The sequence below is a fragment of the Lithobates pipiens genome, unplaced genomic scaffold (genome assembly GCF_037356315.1).
Source record: "Lithobates pipiens isolate NorthernLeopardFrog02 unplaced genomic scaffold, aLitPip1_a1.2 Scaffold_19, whole genome shotgun sequence".
In the NCBI taxonomy this organism is placed as follows: domain Eukaryota; kingdom Metazoa; phylum Chordata; class Amphibia; order Anura; family Ranidae; genus Lithobates; species Lithobates pipiens.
The window spans coordinates 232,599,492-232,618,455 of record NW_027507764.1 but is presented as its reverse complement, the minus strand read 5'-3'; the positions used below and the strand labels follow the sequence as shown (position 1 = coordinate 232,618,455).

The 18,964-nt window shown below is 44.7% G+C and overlaps 1 protein-coding gene across 1 annotated transcript in view; it reads right to left on the bottom strand.

Moving 5' to 3' along the window:
• Positions 1–17,070, bottom strand: part of HUS1 (HUS1 checkpoint clamp component) — a 61,307-nt gene extending 44,237 nt beyond the window's left edge. Inside the window, exons 1-3 of the mRNA XM_077491786.1 lie at positions 16,897–17,070; positions 16,539–16,666; positions 2,902–3,078 (exon numbers count right to left, since the gene is read on the bottom strand). Coding sequence (XP_077347912.1) covers positions 2,902–3,078; positions 16,539–16,666; positions 16,897–16,948 — 357 coding nt within the window. The 5' untranslated portion in view covers positions 16,949–17,070. The remainder of the gene's footprint in view (positions 1–2,901; positions 3,079–16,538; positions 16,667–16,896) is intronic.
• Positions 17,071–18,964: the final 1,894 nt, after the last annotated feature.

Sequence of the window (18,964 nt, the reverse complement as noted above, 5' to 3'; positions counted from 1 at the left end):
CGTATTTTAGGGAAGTTGGCTCTTTTGAAATTTTCTATTTGTGCGATTTATACTGAAGCTAAATAACCTGTGATCGCCGTTTCCCAAATTGACCCTTATTTCCACATCTGTGATCAGGTCTGTATGGCTCGTAATCAACAAGTCTAGTAATGCTGCGTTTCTAGTTGTTACGTCTACCATCTGACCCATGAAATTGTCTTGCAAGCCATTTAGAAACTTTAGGAGTCTAAGCCCTTGTACACACGGTCGGACATTCCGACAACCAAATCCGTCGGACAAAGTTGTCAGATCGTACTTAACATGATTATGTTTTTTCGTTGGGACAGGACTACGTTCAGGCTAGTAGCCAATAGCTTTGGTCTAGGAATTTGATCTGAGCATGCGTGGCAATTTGTCGGATCGGAATTCTCTACACATGATCGGACAAAGTCCGATCGGATCACGTTGTCGGAAAATGTTATAGCCCAGCTGGAAAACTTGGCCCGTCGGATACTCCAACGGAAACAGTCCGATGGAGCTCACACACTGTCGGATTATCCGACAACACAGTCCTATCGTACATTGTCCATCAGAATGTCCGACGACGTGTACAAGGGCTTAGACAAATGTGCGGTTCCTTCCGCCCAGTCTATGCCTGGATAATTAAAATCTCCCATTATGACACTTCCAATGCTTGCTGCTAATCCAAATTGTGATAGGAGGTCCATCTCCCCCTCCTACCTCAGGTTAGGGGGTCTATAGCATACTCCCAGTATTATTTTCTCCTTAGTTTAACGCCTTTGGAGCTCTACCCATAAGGATTCAACCTCCTCCCTAGCTCCCTTGATAATGTCATCGCTCACATTCACTTGTACATTATTCTTGACTATCTATATATTCTCCCCTTTTTTACCCTCTCTAACCCTGCGATAAAGGGAATAGCCTTGAATGGTTGCCAGCCAATCATGAAAACTGTTGAACCAAGTCTCTGAAATTCCCACAAAATTTTAATCCTCCTCGTACAACAGAATCTCTAGTTCTACCATCTTGGCTCCTGGCATTTGTGAACACGACACGTAGTTTAAACTGGTCGCATACTGTTCTCTTATTGGGTGTTCCAAGATTGCAAATAGGACTTGCTACTATACTTACCTTGGGTGTATGTGCTTTTCTCAACCTACCACTTGGAATATGTTCCGCACTGACTATCTCTACCTCTGGACCCTTCCCCCTATTGCCTAGTTAAAAAGCCCCCTTTAACTTTTCAGCTATATGCACACCCAGAAGATCTGTACCCAGAAGATCTGTACAGTTCTTTTTCCTTCATTTAACGCTGTCTTTTTCCCCTGTTCTTCCCTTACCTCTATGCACTTCCTGTATACATTCAGGACTTCACCGGTTCTACAAAGTCTCTTGATTTTTTTTCCCTCTGGTTTATTTACATACTTTGATTTATTTTACCTATACAGTAGCTGTATTGTTACATGCTTCCATCCTTCTATACTGGATGTACATTAATTGCTTGTTTTATACCAATAAGCCAACAATAAAGCGGACATATTTATCTATGGAGACTAAATTTGATAAATGACTGGTACAAGTATAGTTATTGTACACTTGTGTAACATTAAAGCGATTCTAAAAAGGTATGTGTGTTTTTCAGAGTTATACTTTTTTCAGAGACGAGTGGTTTTACAGCTGAAAAACTCCTCTTAAGGAAGACTATCCACAAGGTTTAGGAATGTGTCTATGGGGATGTTTGACCTTTCTTCCAGAAGTGCATTTGTGAGGTCAGGCACCGATGTTGGATGAGAAGGCCACAAAGCAGTACTGACCATCTAAAAATAGCTCATAAGCTAATATGAACATGGCTGTGCAGACAGTTGTATTAACGCTAAACTTTTGTTTGTAGACCCAAATTTTCACTAAGCTAAGACCTGATGTTTATTTGAGTTGCAGTTATAAAGGCAATTTAAACTGCCATAACTTATCTAAACAATATGGCTTAAAGCTGAACTCTAGACATGCAGTTGAAATGCACATGTATGAACTATATTACACAAATATTTCTAATTCTGTGGCCACAGGCTCTGCCTGGCCCTCAGATCCTGGCATAGTAGTCTAGTTTTCCACTCATGTGCAAGTACACGGAAGGTTTGGCTCATGCATGGGAAACCCTACACGTGTGCAGATGGCTGGGGAAACTGTCACCTGCGCAGATATGGCCCAGGTGTCTCTCAGGGTCCAAGCCCTGCAACAAATCTGCGCACATGCAGGGGGCAGAGAAAAAAAAATAAATCTCCCCTGGGCGAGAAATGTGGAAGTGCTGCTTTATAAAAATGAAAATGCAATAAAATAAACACATAAATAAATGTACATTTGTTAGGGACAGAGAGGAGAGGGGGACGGGTAGCACAACATGATGTTTAGGGTAAAGGTCCACTTTCATAAAATCCACTTTTAAAGTGACTGTGCTGTATCCCTTTATTTCTCACCATAAAAAAAAAAAAAACAACAATCACCACTGCATGCAAAGTTTGTGTCTCCCACATCGATGCTTGCCTAAATCTGTCACCTCTTAACCCTCAACTTAAAGCGCAACTTCACCCAGAAGGGATAGTTCCACTTGTCTACTTGTCTGCCGCCGCCTCCTCCTCTATCACTTTTGGCACTTTCTTTTTTTTTGTGGAAGTGTGTGTACCTGGTTTTGCAAGTTCAGCAGCAAGCGCTTCCCCTGCCTCTTCTGCTGTGTATTGATAATTACTCTACTTGTCTTCAGCGTTAGCTCTGATGTCAGGAAACAAAGCTCTGAAGGATGGCTGCCTCCAAACAAACATGGCATTAAAAGTCAGTATGCAGTTCTAACCTATATTCAGTACATTTAGAACAGTGAGTACCTTGAAAGGTAGTTAGTTTGCTTACCAGCTCTACTGCCACTGTGAGACAAGGGCAATGCTTATTTGTAAGCTTGATTTTTACAGCCTTGGCATTTTGCGCTGTTTTTAAAGCTCGGGAAACATTTTCAGGTATCAGTTCCAAATAAATCTCATTTTGCTCCTGGGATACTCCTTCCATTTGATATTCATCAAAAAAATTTGCCTGAAAAAGGAAAAGAAATTAACTTTAACCATTGCCTGACAAGCTTCTGCAAACAATGAGAGCTTATTTAAAGGTTTAATCAGTTGTTGACAGTGGTAGTGCTACACATGCCCAAAAAAATAATCAAAGTACACAGGGCATGCGTAATATGGCCTGTCCTTTTGCCTCACTGCCACTTCCCCGTACAGTTGTATGCAAAATTTTAGGAACCCCTGACAATTTCCATGATTGTCATTTATAAATATTTGGGTGTTTGGATCAGCAATTTCATTTTGATCTAAGAAATAACTGAAGGACGCAGTAATATTTCGGTAGTGAAATTAGGTTTATTAGATTAACAGAAAATGCGCAATATGCATCAAAACTAAATTAGACAGGTGCATAAATTTGGGCACCCTTGTCATTTTGTTGATTTGAATACCTGCAACTACTTAGCACTGATTAATTGGAACACACAATTGGTTTGGTGAGCTCATTAAGCCCTGAACTTCAAAGAAAAATGCATCCAATCACGAGAAAAGGTGTTTAACCTCCTCAGGCATGCCCGCCCACCGTCATATGACGCGACTGACTTTGAGCGGGTATATCTGAATGATGCCTGTATCTACAGACATCATTCAGATATTGCCATTTTCAGCCGGTGATTCCCTACACCGCAAGAATGATCATAGCATCTGTTCCACCGCATGGTCATTCTTACAGGAGACGAGAGGGGATGTCCCCCCTCCCCCCCGCCGTCCTCCATTGCTTCTACCGACTCACCGAGCAGCGAGTCAGACAGAGGATCCGTCAGACCTGGATGATGACCATAGAGATTTCCAGCGGACCAGATGGTTGCTGGAGTCTCTATGATCGTTGGAGGCCGGGTGCGATGTTATAACACCCCGCCCGGCCTCTGAATTAAAAAAAGGGCGCTGCTTCGGCTGGGAAGCGGTGATTGGTTTATTTTTTTTTTTTTTTATTTCAGGCTTCCCGGCCTAGTGGTGAGATGTGGGGTCTTATTGACCCCATGTCTCATTATAAAGAGGACCTGTCATGTCATATTCCTATTACAAGGGATGTAGAAAAAAGTGCTCATTGTAAAGGTTTATATGCAAATTGTCATAGAAAGTGTTTAGGGACCCGGGTCCTGCCCCAGGGGACATCAATTAAAAAAAAAGGTTTTAAAAGACTGCTTTTTTCGGGAGCAGCGATTTTAATAATGCTTAAAGTGAAACAAAAATGGAAATGGGATTTTTATAACGGCTTACCTGTAAAATCCTTTTCTTTGAAGTACATCATGGGACATAGAGCCATAGTAGGTACTACGTGGGTTAATAGGCCACCTTCAGGTGATGGACACTGGCACGCCCCAAGACAAAAAGTGCACTCCCTATATAACCCCTCCCACTACTGGGAGTACATCAGTTTTGTAGCAAAGCAATACACATGTATACCAAGAAAAGGAATTTACAGGTAAGTCGTTATAAAAATCCTATTTTCTTATCATACATCACGGGACACAGAGCCATAGTAGTTACTATGTTGGATGTCCCATAGCAATGCCAGCTGAAGGGAGAGAGACAACAAAAGTAGGGAACTAAGAGACTAGAGGACTTATACTGCAGCACACTGCGCCCAAAGGTGATATCCCCATGACCTTTTACATCTACTTGATAGAATCTGGTAAATGTATGCACTGAAGACCAAGTTGAGGCCTTCCAGATTTGAGCCATGGAGGCTTGGTGATGCATTGCCCAAGAAGCACTAACAGCCCTGGTGGAGTGCGCTTTATAATGAAAAGGAGGAATTTTCCTTTTTAAACCAAAAGCTTGAACAATCACTTGACGAATCCATTTAGTGATAGATTTCAACGCTGCCTGTCCTCTTTTACGACCGTCTGGCAAATACAAACAAAACATCTGTTTTGCATCTGAGTGGTCACTTTCAAACAGACCTTGACTGCTCTCACCACATCATCAAGAGAATGTAGTGACTTTTCTTCCATAGAACGAGGTTCTGGAAAAAATTAAGGCAGAACAATATCCTGGTTTAAGTGAAAACCTGACACTACCTTCCGTAGGAAATTAGGATGAAGCCGCAATACAACCTTATAATAATTATGAATAATTAAATATGGCTCTTTACAAAAATGAGCAGCCAACTCTTATACTCTGCTTGCAGAAGATATGGCAACCAAGAAAATTTGTTTCCTCTTTAACCACTTGCTTACTGGGCACTTAAACCCCCCTCCTGCCCAGACCAATTTTCAGCTTTCAGCGCTGATGCACTTTGAATGACAATTGTGCGGTCATACAACACCGTACCCAAATGAAATTATCATTTTTTTTCCCACAAATAGAGCTTTCTTTTGGTGGTATTTAATTACAGCTGGGAGTTTTATTTTTTGCTAAACAAACAAAAAAAAGATGCAAAATAAAAAATCATGTTTAAATAGTTTGTTATAAAATTTTGCAAACAGGTAATTTTTCTCCTTCATTGAAGTGCGCAGATGAGGCGCACTGATGGGCTGCACTGGTGGGCACTGATAGGCATAGTTAAGGCGGCACAGATAAGGTGGCACCGATAGGCACAGATAAGGCAGTACTGATGGGCAAAGATGGGCACAGATAAGATGGCATGGATGGGTGGCACTAAGGGGCACTGGTAGGTACCACTGATAGATGGGACTGATGGGCACTGATAGGTGGCTCTGATGGGCACTGGTAGATGACACTGACAGGCATGGATATGTGGCACAGGGGTGCAGCACCGTTGTTGAGGAAGATTGTGGGTGGCACTGTGGGCACTGCTGGGTGGCACTTATTTATTCCTGAGGGGGGCAGGTGGGCACTATTAAGCGGGCCGTGATCGGGACCGATGTCCCGATCACGGCCGCCGGTGATCGGCTTTTTTTTTCTCCTCCCGCTGTCAGCGCGAGGAGGAATAATAGCCGATTACCGGCTCCGTTGTATCACATGATCAGCTGTCATTGGCTGACAGCTGATCACGTGGTAAGGGGTCGGGATCGACCCCTTGCTCGGATCCGTGATCAGGCGAGTCTCAGACTCGCCGATCACAGAGCGCGCTGCGCCCCTCAGGGGGCGCGCAGGCCGCTCGTGCACAGGACGACATCATTAGACGTAGTCCCGGCAAAGGAGGTCCGCGCTGTAGCCGTCATTTGGCTATAGCGTGGGTCTCAAGTGGTTAAGAGGGCCAAGGGAATATCTTGAATTGGCTCAAAAGGCTGTTTTTTGTAAAGCCGACAGGACTAAGTTTAAGTCCCAAGGGTTCAGGGGTGACCTACCTGGGGGATTAATCCGCGGTACCCCCTGAATAAAGTTACAAACTACAGAGTGTGAAGCAAGTGGTCGTTGAAAAAAATACCAATAAGGCCGACACCTGGCCCTTGATGAGTACTCAAGGCCAGCTTAATTTCTAATCCCATCTGTAGGAATTCAAGGATCCTACCTATGACATATTTTCTGGGGTGCTAATCCCTGGATTCACACCAGGAGACATATGCCTTCCAGACTCTATAGTATATGACGCTGGAGGCTGGCTTCCTAGCAAGTAGAAACTACTGAAGCTGACAGCCCACAGTCCTTTAGAATGTGGGTCTCAATAGCCAAACAGTTAAATTTAGCGTTTGTAAAATAGGATGGAATACCGGACCTTGTGAGAGAAGGTCTGGCCACAGTGATAAGGTCCAAGGGTCCCCTATCGCCATCTTTATGATCTCGGCAAATCAAGATCTCTTGGGCCATGCTGGGGTCACCAGAATCACTTCCTTCTCTTCTTGCTTGATCCTGAGAAGAAGAAGATGTGGAAGCAGGACAATTCCGTAGTCCAGGCGTATTGCCCAAATCTCTAGAATATTGATGGGCAAGGTCATCTCTCATTTGGACCATTTCCCTTGGACAGACGCTTCTTCCAGGACTGCTCCCCAGCCCAGAAGGCTGGCATCTGTTACCACCTTCCAGGTAACTGGTAGAAAGAATTTCCTTTTGAAGATTCTTGGATATCAACCACCAATTGAGGCTCTGACGCACATTAGGGGATAAACACATTGGGAAGTCCAGAGCTTGGACCTTCTTGTTCCAAGTTGACAGGATACGGTTTTGCAGCAGTCTTGAATGAAAATGCACATAAGGAACGTCCTCGAAAAAAGCCGCCATCTTTCCCAAAAACTTCATGCAAAGTTGAATAGAAGGATTCTTCTTCGTTTTGACCAACTGAATCAGTTCCTTTATGGAAATGATCCTTTCCTGGGGCAAAAATACCCTCTTCTGAGCTGTATCTATTTCTCCTTGCTGGTTTTAAGGAGGATTTCTCTAAGTTGAGAATCCAACCTAGGTATTCCAAGTAGCCGACTACGGTGACCAAAGTTTGGTTTAAGCAGGCTACCAATTGATCTATCAAGAGTAGATAGTCTAGTATTGTTATACCTTGAGCCCTTAGCCTGGCTAAAGGAGGAGGCCAGAACCTTTGTAAACACTGGAGGTGCATTAGCTAGACCGAAAAGGCAGAGCTACACACTGGAAATTAAGATTTTCTACCTCGAAGCGTAGACATTTCTGGAGACCGGGGAAAATCAGCACATGAAGATAAGCATCCTTGATGATGTCGATTGATGCCAGAAAATTCCCCCCCTTGTAGGATGGAGACTACTGATCGGATTGACTCCATGCGAAAAGAACGGATATTCAGAAAACGGTTTAGATCTTTGAGATCTAAAATGGTTCCGACATCCCCATTTGGTTTTGGAACCATGAACATGTTTGAATAAAACTCCAAACTTGCTCTTCCAATGGGACCACAGATATTCTTTGAGACAAGAGATGATCCAAAGCTAGTAAGAGCTTTTTCACTGGATCTCTGGGAACGTTTGATCTGAGAAAACGAGGAGACGGGAACTCTCGGAACTCTAGTTTGTAACCTAGAGAAATTGAGGAAGCCACCCATCTGTCTTGACATTGTTCCTGCCAGACCTTTGAAAACTGTAAAAGCCTCCCCCCCCATTCAAGCGAGAGGGGGCGCACCTTCCGACTGAACCTGCGAGCAAAACAGTTTTTAAAAAAGGAACACCAACTTCTTATTCGTTGGATCCTTTAGCATACGAGCATTGTCTACTGGACAAGTCAGGTTTTTATTTACAGATTCCTTATAAACTCTTCCTCCATAGGATAAAGTATTGAAAACTTTTTCGGAGGAAAAAACTGTTTATCTGGGTGCTCCCACTCAGAATACATTAGCTTCCTTAGCGATGAATGGATAGAAAAGGAACGCACAGATTGGGCTAGTGAACCCAAACCAGAAGTGGGCTCATCGACTGACTGCGTTATTGGCAGTAAAAACGTGGAGCAGACTAATTCACTTAGAGACTGTACCAACAATCTTTTCTGCGAACCTGACACTTCCATATCAGGTTCTTCGGAAGAGGTTAGAATTCAGCCTCTTCCTGGTCCCTTGAAAGAAATTTGCCAAATCTTGTTCCTCAGCAAGAGGGTCCTGGGCGATGGACGGGGATCTGCTGCGCTTAGTCCCACTCTGAGATGCATTAAAGCATCAATTTTTGGTTCCAAGCTTAAAATGGTTGAAGAAAAAAAAAAACCTCCTTAGTAATATACACAGGGGCAGCAGTGTTAAGAGCAGCCATAACACTTGCCCCTCCCAATGGCTCATTTTGGCCAGCCATATTACTCCAGGGAGGATGCCAGCTTTACTGGGATGGATCTAGGCTTCCATGTGACTGTAGCAGTCCTTCTAGAGCCCTTTTTTAAATTTTTTTTTTTTTTAGGAGTTTTTCACCCCCCTTCCGACCATAGCTCAATGCACATAGAAGAGGTACTACCAGAAGGAATGCATCCACTGCTTGAGCAATAGTCCAGCCCTGTCGCTGCTATTAATGCTCAACCTGATGCAGTAGTAAATGTGTCAAAAGGAATGTCTGTGTCACCAAACCTCTTAAATGCCACCTTTGCTCGTGTCCCTCCTGCAGCATGTAACAGCACAAATGGTGCCTTTTAAAACATACCTTCCCGCGCTGGACGTTGGAGGATGCCAACGCCGTGCTAAGCCCCACCCCCATTGCATACGGCCCTTCCCCTCTTTTTAAAAAAAAAAGAGCTCTTTCCCACGTGAGCGCGGGCTCCTGATCCTATAGGGTCCACAGGGAGGAAGGAGATATGGCGGGGGGGGGGGGGGGGGGGGGTCTGGAAGACGCCAAGCGGCATGCCATTCACGCGTTATTTTTTTTTTCATTTCTTGTGGCTCTTTTCCCCAAGAAGAGGGGAAGAAGAAACAGTACAGGGGGCGTCTGGTGGGGAGAGGGAACCCCCCCCCCCCCAGACTTAAAGGCAGTCCACTGCTTGGCCAGAGGAAGAAGAAACTGCTGCTTCCTAGACACAACGTGGGCTTTTTTTTTTTTTTTTATAAAATTTTTATTGAAAGAGTTAGAACAGTACATAATATCATCATTAGCAGGTATAAGTATAAATTTTTTCATAAAGTACAGTATACAAGGCAAAATAAGACAATAAGACGAGGCTCGCATCATCTTAAAAAAGCATAAAAAAGAAGGAAAAGGAATAAAAGGAACTTAATCGAGAGCGGACACTAATCCCCTCCCAAGTATGACTAGAAAAATATGAGGAGGCTATAGCTGGATGGATCTAATGACCATAAGGCTCTAAACTAACCTCATATGTCTAACAACAAATGCAGTACATAACAAAAGGAAGGATGGGAGAGGGGTGGGGGAGGAAAAAAAAAAGGGGGGGGGGGGGCCTAAATCCAATACTCCATTTTGAGGGAAAAACATCCAGTAGTAGAAAGGGTCATGTTCGACAAGGATCTTTGTAGACAAAGGAGAGTTCGTCAAGGTGAGTTCGGTCGTGTGGAGAGAGCTGCGCCCTAATAAAGAGGTCCCATCTGTCGTGGAAGCGTTTGGAAGCCTTCTGTTGGTCCAGGTTGGTATTGATCTTGTCCCGAAAAAGGAGCTGTAGGAGGTCTCTTTCGAGCTGGGAGATGGAAGGCTTGGAACGTGGGCTTTCTGAGAAGCATGAAACGATAAGTGCTCAAGACAGCCCCCAGTGGACGGTGGGTTCCGTTAAACCTTCAGGAGCAGGGGATCCTTGAGGAAACTCACAATCCTGGACCTGTAATAGCACCACCACCAGTAAAAGCTTTATGGCCTCAATACCAAAAAAAGTACTGGATCCCAGGGTACAGCTCTCTAAAAAGAGAAGCATTACAGGCAAGCCCTCATTTCTTCTGTCCAAAAAGACACTTTGAATGTATCCAGCTGCATGGCTAGCCCCAGCAAGCATTGCTCCAGTGGAGCTCAGCACAGCACATCTTCACTCGTGACCAACACCTTAGACACTGGCGAAAAAACTGAGGGAGTGCACTTTTTAATTTAGGGGGCACCAGTGTCTATCACCTAAAGGTGGCCTATAACCCACATAGTAACTACTATGGCTCTGTGTCCGGTGATGTTCAATAAGAAATATTCCTTTCAATATCGTGCCTGGAAGTGTCTATAGTATACCTGAATGGCGCAGTTTTCCTGCGTTTAGAACAGTACCGCAGCAAAACTGCATTTCTAAAAGGAAAAAAAAAAGTAGTTTAAAACTGTTTGCGGCTGTAATGAATTGTCGGGTCTCGGCAATACAGAAAAAACGAATTGAAAAAAATGGCATGGGTTCCCCCCCCCCCAGTCCATTACTAGAAACGAGAGAACGCCCCCCTCCCCTTCCTGAACCGTGCCAGGCCACGTGCCCTCAACATGGAGAGGATGCTGTGGGGTCCTCAAAGTATCTTGTCCCCATGTTGATGCGGGCCCGAACCAATGTTCCATGTCTAAATGGACACACACAGCTGCAGCTCGGGTGCCCCCATAGCAAGCTGCTTTTCTGTATCACTTAAGGCTGCTTTCACACTGGAGCAGGCAGGCGTTTAGCGGCGCTTTACGGCTGCTAGCGGGGCACTTATAAGCCAGCCAGTGGCTGAGGAAGGGGTTAAATGTGCCAGTGAAGCGCCGCTGCCAAATCGCATTGCAGGCGCTTCGGCAGCGGTGCCCATTCACTTCAAAGGGCAGGAGTGGTGGATAGAGCTGCCACGACGCGTCGACGTAATCAACGTCGACTAAGAAAATACATTGACGTGCGTTCTGGGCATCAATGCGTCACAGTGGGGGCAGTGCTTAGTATCTAGCGCTGGCCTCCGTGCCGCCGTCCCCCTCTCTTCTCCCCCGCCGTCCCCCTCTCTTCTCCCCCGCAGTGCCGCCGTCCCTAGGGGTGCAACGGATCGTCACCGATCCATGATCCGAGCGCACATGCCGCGCTCCGCGGTCTCGGCCTTAGGAGAGGCCGCGGCTTCGGCCTAGCTCCAAAGCGGCGGCCATCTTTCAACACCCAGGCGTTTACAATGTGATCGCTCCGACGGAGCGATCTCTTATAAACAAACTGGCGTCATGACATGACGCCGGTATCTCTCTCCCCTCTCTGTACTGATCTGTGCAGTGGAGGGGAGAGGTCGGATGGAAGCAGCCATCCCTCCAGCCCGATACTCTGCCAGACTCTGCAACGCAATGCAATACTCTGCAACGCAATGCAATACAATACTCTGCAACGCAATGCAATACAATACTCTGCAACGCAATGCAATACAATACTCTGCAACGCAATGCAATACAATACTCTGCAACGCAATGCAATACAATACTCTGCAACGCAATACAATACAATACTCTGCAACGCAATACAATACAATACTCTGCAACGCAATACAATACAATACTCTGCAACGCAATACAATACAATACTCTGCAACGCAATACAATACAATACTCTGCCCGCCAATACTCTGCCAGCCAATACAGTACAATACTCTGCCCGGCAATACTCTGCCAGCCAATACAGTACAATACTCTGCCCGCCAATACTCTGCCAGCCAATACAGTACAATACTCTGCCCGCCAATACAATACTCTGCCCGCCAATACAATACTCTGCCCGCCAATACAATACTCTGCCCGCCAATACAATACTCTGCCCGCCAATGCATTGCAATACTCTGCAATGCAATACAATACTCTGCAATGCAATACTCTCAAGGTTATCCAAAGGATTAATTAGCTAATCAAAAAAAAAACACTAGATTCATTAAAAAATAAAAAAAATTATCGGATAGTCGTTGACTAATCGAAAAAATAATCGATAGATTAGTCGACAGACAAATTAATCGTTAGTTGCAGCTCTAGTAGTGGAGCAGCGGTATACACCGCTCCAAAGATGCTGCTTGCAGGACGTTTTTTAATGTCCTGTCAGCGCAATCGACTCTGTGTGAAAAAAATAAATAAATAAATCGCCATCATATAACAGCCATCGGCCACCGCGATTTCTACATATCGGCATCAGCCAGAGAAAACCCCATATCGGTCGACCTCTAATTATGTAGCATGAAGCTGTATATTTTGCAATATTTAAATTTTTGGTAATCCCATTTAATGAATCCAACTTTGCAAGCTAAGATAACATGCACTGCATTGATGCATTCACACAATTTCACAGTAACCATAAGATAAAACAAAGTTCAGGAATATTCCTTTATCCCATTATTTTGCAAATCTATGTACACTACAAATTGATTGAATTGGTTCTGATATCACTGTTTTACTAACCTGACAGCTTATTTTAAATTCTAAATAGGAAACTTTCATTTTGTTTGCAAATATTAAAGTGGGAGTTCCACCGTTTTTTGTTTTTAAAAGTCAGCAGCTACAAATACTGCAGCTGCTGTCTTTTAAAATATGGACACTTACCCGCCCAGCGCGCCCACGATGTCGGCACCCGAAGCCGATCTCTTGATCGGCTCTCGGGTGCTGCCGCCGCCATCTTCGGTATGGGAATCAGGAAGTGAAGCCTTGTGGCTTCACTTCCTGGTTCGCTACTGCGCATGCTCGAATCGCGCTACGCAATAAGGATGGTCCCTGCTGTCTCTGGGATACATGTGTTTCCCAGCAGACAACGGGGGCCCCGCAGGAAGTGGCGTAAATACCCGCAGAATCTGCGGCTATCTATGCCCGGAAGTGGGTGCAAATACCTGTATTATACAGGTATCTGCACCCCCTCTCCCCTGAAAGATGCCAATTGTGGCATCGGAGGGGGGAGGAGGGTTCCAATGAGCAAAAGTTCCACTTTAGGGTGGAGCTCCGCTTTAAAAGATTCTAACTATCAGCAAGAATAAGGCCTTACATTTGAAGAGCACCTGTCATTTCAGATCCATCATGGCAGCGCCTGTTAGCGGGCATCCACTCACCTGCTGCCGCAACGCCCCTCACCTTGTTTTGTCACTGCTGCATCACATTAAAGTGAATAGGGCTGTCAGTGAGTCAACGGAGGAGGAGTCACTGTGATACAGGGATGACAGCTGCTCTTTAAAATTTAAGTGCACATCAGTGAAGGATAAAAATTACTTTAGTTTCTGTCACAAAAATGTGTAACCAAGAAAAAATTTAGTTTTCCAAAATTTTTGGTTTATTTTTGCTTTTCTAGCAAAAAAATAAAGAACCCTGTGATGATTAAATACTACCAAAAGAAGCTCTATTTGTGTGAAGATAACGATACAAATTTAAATTTGGGTACAGTGTTGCATGACCGCGCAAATGTCATTCAAACTGTGACAGTGCTGAAAGTGGTTAAGGAAAGAAAATAAACTGACACTTTAACCGCTTGCCGATCAGCCACCGTCATACTGTGGCAGGTCAGCTTTTTTTCCCCATTAACTGCCGTACTGGTACGGCGGTCCTTTTAACAGCTATAGCAGGCATGCCCGCTGCACAGCGGGGGAGCTGATGTGTGTGATCAGTGGCTGCGATGTCCGCCAGCCACCCGCGATCACTCCACAGAGCCAGAACGGGGATCTGTCAATGTAAATAAACAGATCCCCGTTCTGACAGGGAAGTATAGAGCGATTGTCTGTCCCTAGCGATTAAGAACGGTGATATCTCTGTACTCCTAGTCACTCCACTCACCCCCCCAGTTTGGACCGATAGCGTTTTTCAGTGCCGATACAATACTGATATTTTGGCCACCTCTCCTGCCAATAGCCAATATTTTTTCCATTTAAAAAAACATTTTTTACACTGTCATTTAAAAAAAAAAAAAATTCACGGTTATTGCTGTCACAAGGAATGTAAACATCCATTACGACAGTAATAGGCAGCGACGGGCACTCTTTATGGAGGGATCGGGGATCTATAAGACCCTAAACCCCTCTTCTGCACTTCAAAATATTCAAATACGTCAAGATCTGCGTTTTTGAAAACTTTATTTTTAAAAACTGGTGCCTTTAAAGTTACCAGTAATCCAGGAAGTGATGTCATGACATTGCTTCTGGATTACTAGATCCGAGACCCAAACAAAGCATCTTCTTTGTTCGGGTCTTCGGCCAGCCAGTGGACGTGCTGGCTGGTTGCTCGGGCCTCCTGGTGGGAAGGAAGGGCCCAGGCGATCGGCGGAAGGCAGTGGGGGAGCGTCCCCTTCCGCTGCTTGTAATAACAGCCGAGTGGCTGTTGAGCCGCATCGGTTGTTATTACAATAAAGCCGACCATCCACTCTAAATTGTACCAGAGTGATGCATGCAGATGCACGTAGATGCACGCATCACCCCGGTAAAACCCCTTGAAGCAATAGCGGTAATATCGGTCAGTTTTTTTGACCAATACTTCTAAAAAAGTGAATATTGGCCATTCCGATAATCGGTCGATCCCTAGTTAACCCCTTGCCTGACAGTGTCATTTGTACAGAAATCAGTGAATTTTTATAGCACTGATCGCTGGTCCAAAAAAATAAAAAAAAAATTGTCTGATCTGGTGCAATATCGCAGTCCCACTAAAAATTGCTGATCACTGCCATTATTAGTAAAAAATATACGCTTATCGTGATTTTTTTTTTTTTAACAAAAAAAATGTAGAATACATATTGGCCTAAACTTAGGAAGAAGTTAGCTTTTTTGGATACAGTGTCACATGACTGTGCAATTGTCAGTTAAAGCGGTGCAGTGCCGTATCGCAAAAAATGGCCCTGTCATTAACCAGTTCCCGACCAGCACACGCCGATGTACGTCGGCAGAATGGCACGGGCAGGCATATTGGTGTACAGGTACGTCCAATCTTTAATGCCGCCCTGCCATCTCGAGCGTGCCGCTGGTGGCGCACTCGTGTGCTGGTCGGGACCCCCATGAGTCCGGTCGTAGGTTCCGTGGACTCGATTGCCGCGGGCATACCCGCAATCGTCTCACGGGGTGGCTGAACGGAGATGCCGTTGTAAACAGCATCTCCCCGTTCTGCCTAGCAACTAGTGACGCTATGTGATTGGGGCAGAGAACAGTGTTCACTAAATGAAAGCCCAGCCCTCAACAGTTAGTAACAAGCCCCTAGGAACACTTAACCCCTACACTGCCACCCGCTGGTTAACCCCTTCACTGCCAGTGTCATTTACACAGGAATCACATTTATATAGCAGCGATTGCTGTATAAATGACAATGGTCCCAAAAATGTCCGATGTGTCCACCATTTGGGAGCCACGTCGCACGACCGTGTAATTGTCAGTTAAAGCAACGCAGTGCCGTTTCGCAAAAAGTGGTCTGGTCTTTGGTCAGTAAAATGGTCCGGGGCTGAAGTGGTTAACCTCCCTGGTGGTCTGATTATGTCAGTATTTTTGAATGACAAAGTGGTGCAATTCTTTGCATGCAACAGTAAACAGAACTTATACAGTGAAATACAGCATTTTCAAATCCATCATGTCAAATCAGCAAACCTGAGATCTGCATCAAATTCAACATTTAAAAGAGTGTCACATATTTTAGTATATAAAGCTCAGTTTATTGCTACAAATACGTTTGAAATGCAAAACTCCGGTGGGTGTTGCCGCCTTCTCACTGTATCTGTATTGTGGACAAGTGTGAGGTGTACCAAGATGGCGGAAATAGAACGTCACTTCCGTTACAAGATATGACAGGTCGCCTGCTATGGACAAGTGCAAGGTGTACCAAGATGGCGGCGATGGAACGTCACTTCCGTTACAAGATATGACAGGTCACCTAGAGTTGCCACCTCACCCCTTTGAATTACACAGGTTCTGGGGCTAAGTAAATGCAGATAAGGCACAGAGTTTAATTACCACCTTAATCAGCCACAGAATCTGCATACATAATATGTGTTTGGGTTTAACGGGGTGAGGTGGCAACCATAGTCGCCTAATCTGACAGAACGCTGGAGGACACAGCGGATCTCAGGGACAAGGTAAGTAATCCTGAGTGTGGTTCGGGATTACCGCCAGGAAGGTTAAGGGGGCAAATCCTTCAGGGGCTGAAGCGGTTAAGCAAGGTACCTTTTTTTAAGCTAAACTTTCATTGGGTAGGAGTAAAAGTAAGTAGTGGAGTCAGACAAAAATATATTTGTTTTGCGCAATACCTGGCAAAGCTCGCACCACATGCTGACGCCTCCATTGGCCACCTTGTCGGTGAGAATGAAGTAAAGGTTGTCCGGTGTAAGTCGTAAGGTGCAGGACTTGGTCAGCTTTGCAATCGTGTTCACAACCCCTGTACAGGAAAGAGTGAGAGAGAAATGAAGATCCTCAGAACACACTGCACTTCTTCCTACACATAAGAAGCTGCTTCCCTTCATCTGCTTCCTATAGTTCCCAGTTCTAGTAATCAGTATGAAGCCATCGCCATATATTCAACAAGCAACCCTATGAGAACGAGTGAGGGGATGTGCTCATAGATTACTAGGAATAACAAGGCATTAGGTCCCAGCAATGGATACACACGTGTGAAGTGGTTCAGGCAGCTGACATCTACGATCTTGCAGCGGAACCTCATGGCGGCATTAAGCCCTTCTTCTTCCACAGGTGTCTTACCGCTGTTACATTTCACTACACCAAATACATAGCGATGTGTGCACTACTCTGTACTGCCGTGAGCGGCAAGGGGAGATGACGTCACTGCCCTGTGACCAAGTTCAGCAGAGGCCACGTGGTCTCCTGTTATCCTGTGTGAGCAGAAGAGGGAACAGGAGTGCAGAGAAGCTCTATGATAGGGATGCTGGGGATGGGGTATTGGTAAGAGTGGCTATAGAGAGTTGAAATATATGATACAAAGTGAATGACGAGGTAGTAGTACTATGCCGGCTCTCAATGTGTATCTAAGTCATACATGGCACACATAATTCACACGTGTAAATTACACAGGTTCTGTGGTCCATTGTGGAGTTAGTCATAGAACCCATGTTAGGTCTACTTCATACCTCCCAACTTTTTGAGATGGGAATGAGGGACACCTATCAGTAAAAGTATGCAGGCATAGGACACACTCCCTGCCATGCCCCTTAAAGTGGTGCTGCCACCAAAAAATAAAAAAAAAGTGTTTAAAATTCTTAAAAAAAAAAAAAAATTGGAATTTTTTTTAATTTTTTTTACTAGCCTCTAAATGCCCATTGCTAGGGGGTCCCTCGTTGTCTGCCTTCTTCCTTGCTCGGGCTGGTGACATCACTTCCCCTCACGCCGCACAGTCATCTTGGACCTGTCACGTGTCTCAGATGACTGTGCAGCGTATCACAGTGCCCTGCGCCGCTCGCGCATGCGCAGTGGGTGCCCGGCTGTGAAGCCAGGTGCCCACAGTACGAATAAAGTCGCCGCGAGCGGGGAACGAGGGGGGGGGGGGGGCTTCGTTCCCCTGCATTGCTGGACCCTGGGACAGGTAAGTGTCCGATTAATAAAAGTCAGCAGCTGCAGTATTTGTAGCTGCTGACTTTTATTTTTTTTAGGGGGCACCCCACTTTAAAGGAGAATTTCATGAGAAAAAAAAATGCAGCAATTTATAAATCAGATGAAAGGTTTAGCACTGGGAAACACTTTTTGATAGATAAAAAGTGCATTTTCTACACATCGATATAGATCAGACCAAAAGGAGGAGGAATGACAGACTCGAAATCAGGGACAGTCCCTCGAAATCAGGGACAGTTGGGAGCTATGCTAGTTTACACTTGTAGAAACAGGCAGTTGAGCCACAGGGCTCATTCACACCTGTTTTGGACTCTGAAGCAGTGTTACCAACCAATTCGATTGAAATTTACTGACAAGACACCTGAAATTTACTAGCACGGCCAAGTTTTTTTTTTTTTTAATATGTTGTTTATTGAGACACTTAGTTATGATACAACAATTGTAGCAGAGACATTGCAAATAATACAATGAGATTGATAATATCAGGTCTAACCCACAATAGTAAGGGTCTAATACAGCCTTTCTCAACCTTTTCAACACAGAGGAACCCTTGAAATAGGTCTCGGGGAACCCCTTCTAAAAATGAGAAATTTTCAACTCATGCTACATTAATGTGATGATCATTGGGAAGAATGGTCCTTACACTTGTAGTCATTGGGAATAATTACCTCCTTACAGATAGCTAAAAAGATTAACGGTGTGAGTGGGAACTTATCTGAGAGGCAGAAATTGCCCAATGCTGAAGGAACCCCTAGCAACATCTGGAGGAACTCTGGTTGAGAATCACTGGTCTAATATGTAGGGTAATCATTTTTTTTTTCCTTTAACAGGTGAGGGAGGGGGAAGAAGGAGATCAGAAAAGTGGTAATGGAATAGAATGAGACAGTATGTAAAAATTTTAGCAATATCATCTTATGTTCTACATTGTACAGGAAGTAATGGTCTTTCCCGGATGACTTAACTCGGGGAGGGTGATTAGGCAGGTAGATAACCCTCTATAGGGAGGGCCATCAGATAATAAAAAGGGACTGGTGGTCTTGCAAGTGGTTAAGAACATGGTGCAGCTTGAGGATCTGACAGCCAATATTGCCAGTGATCGTAGAATTTATTCACT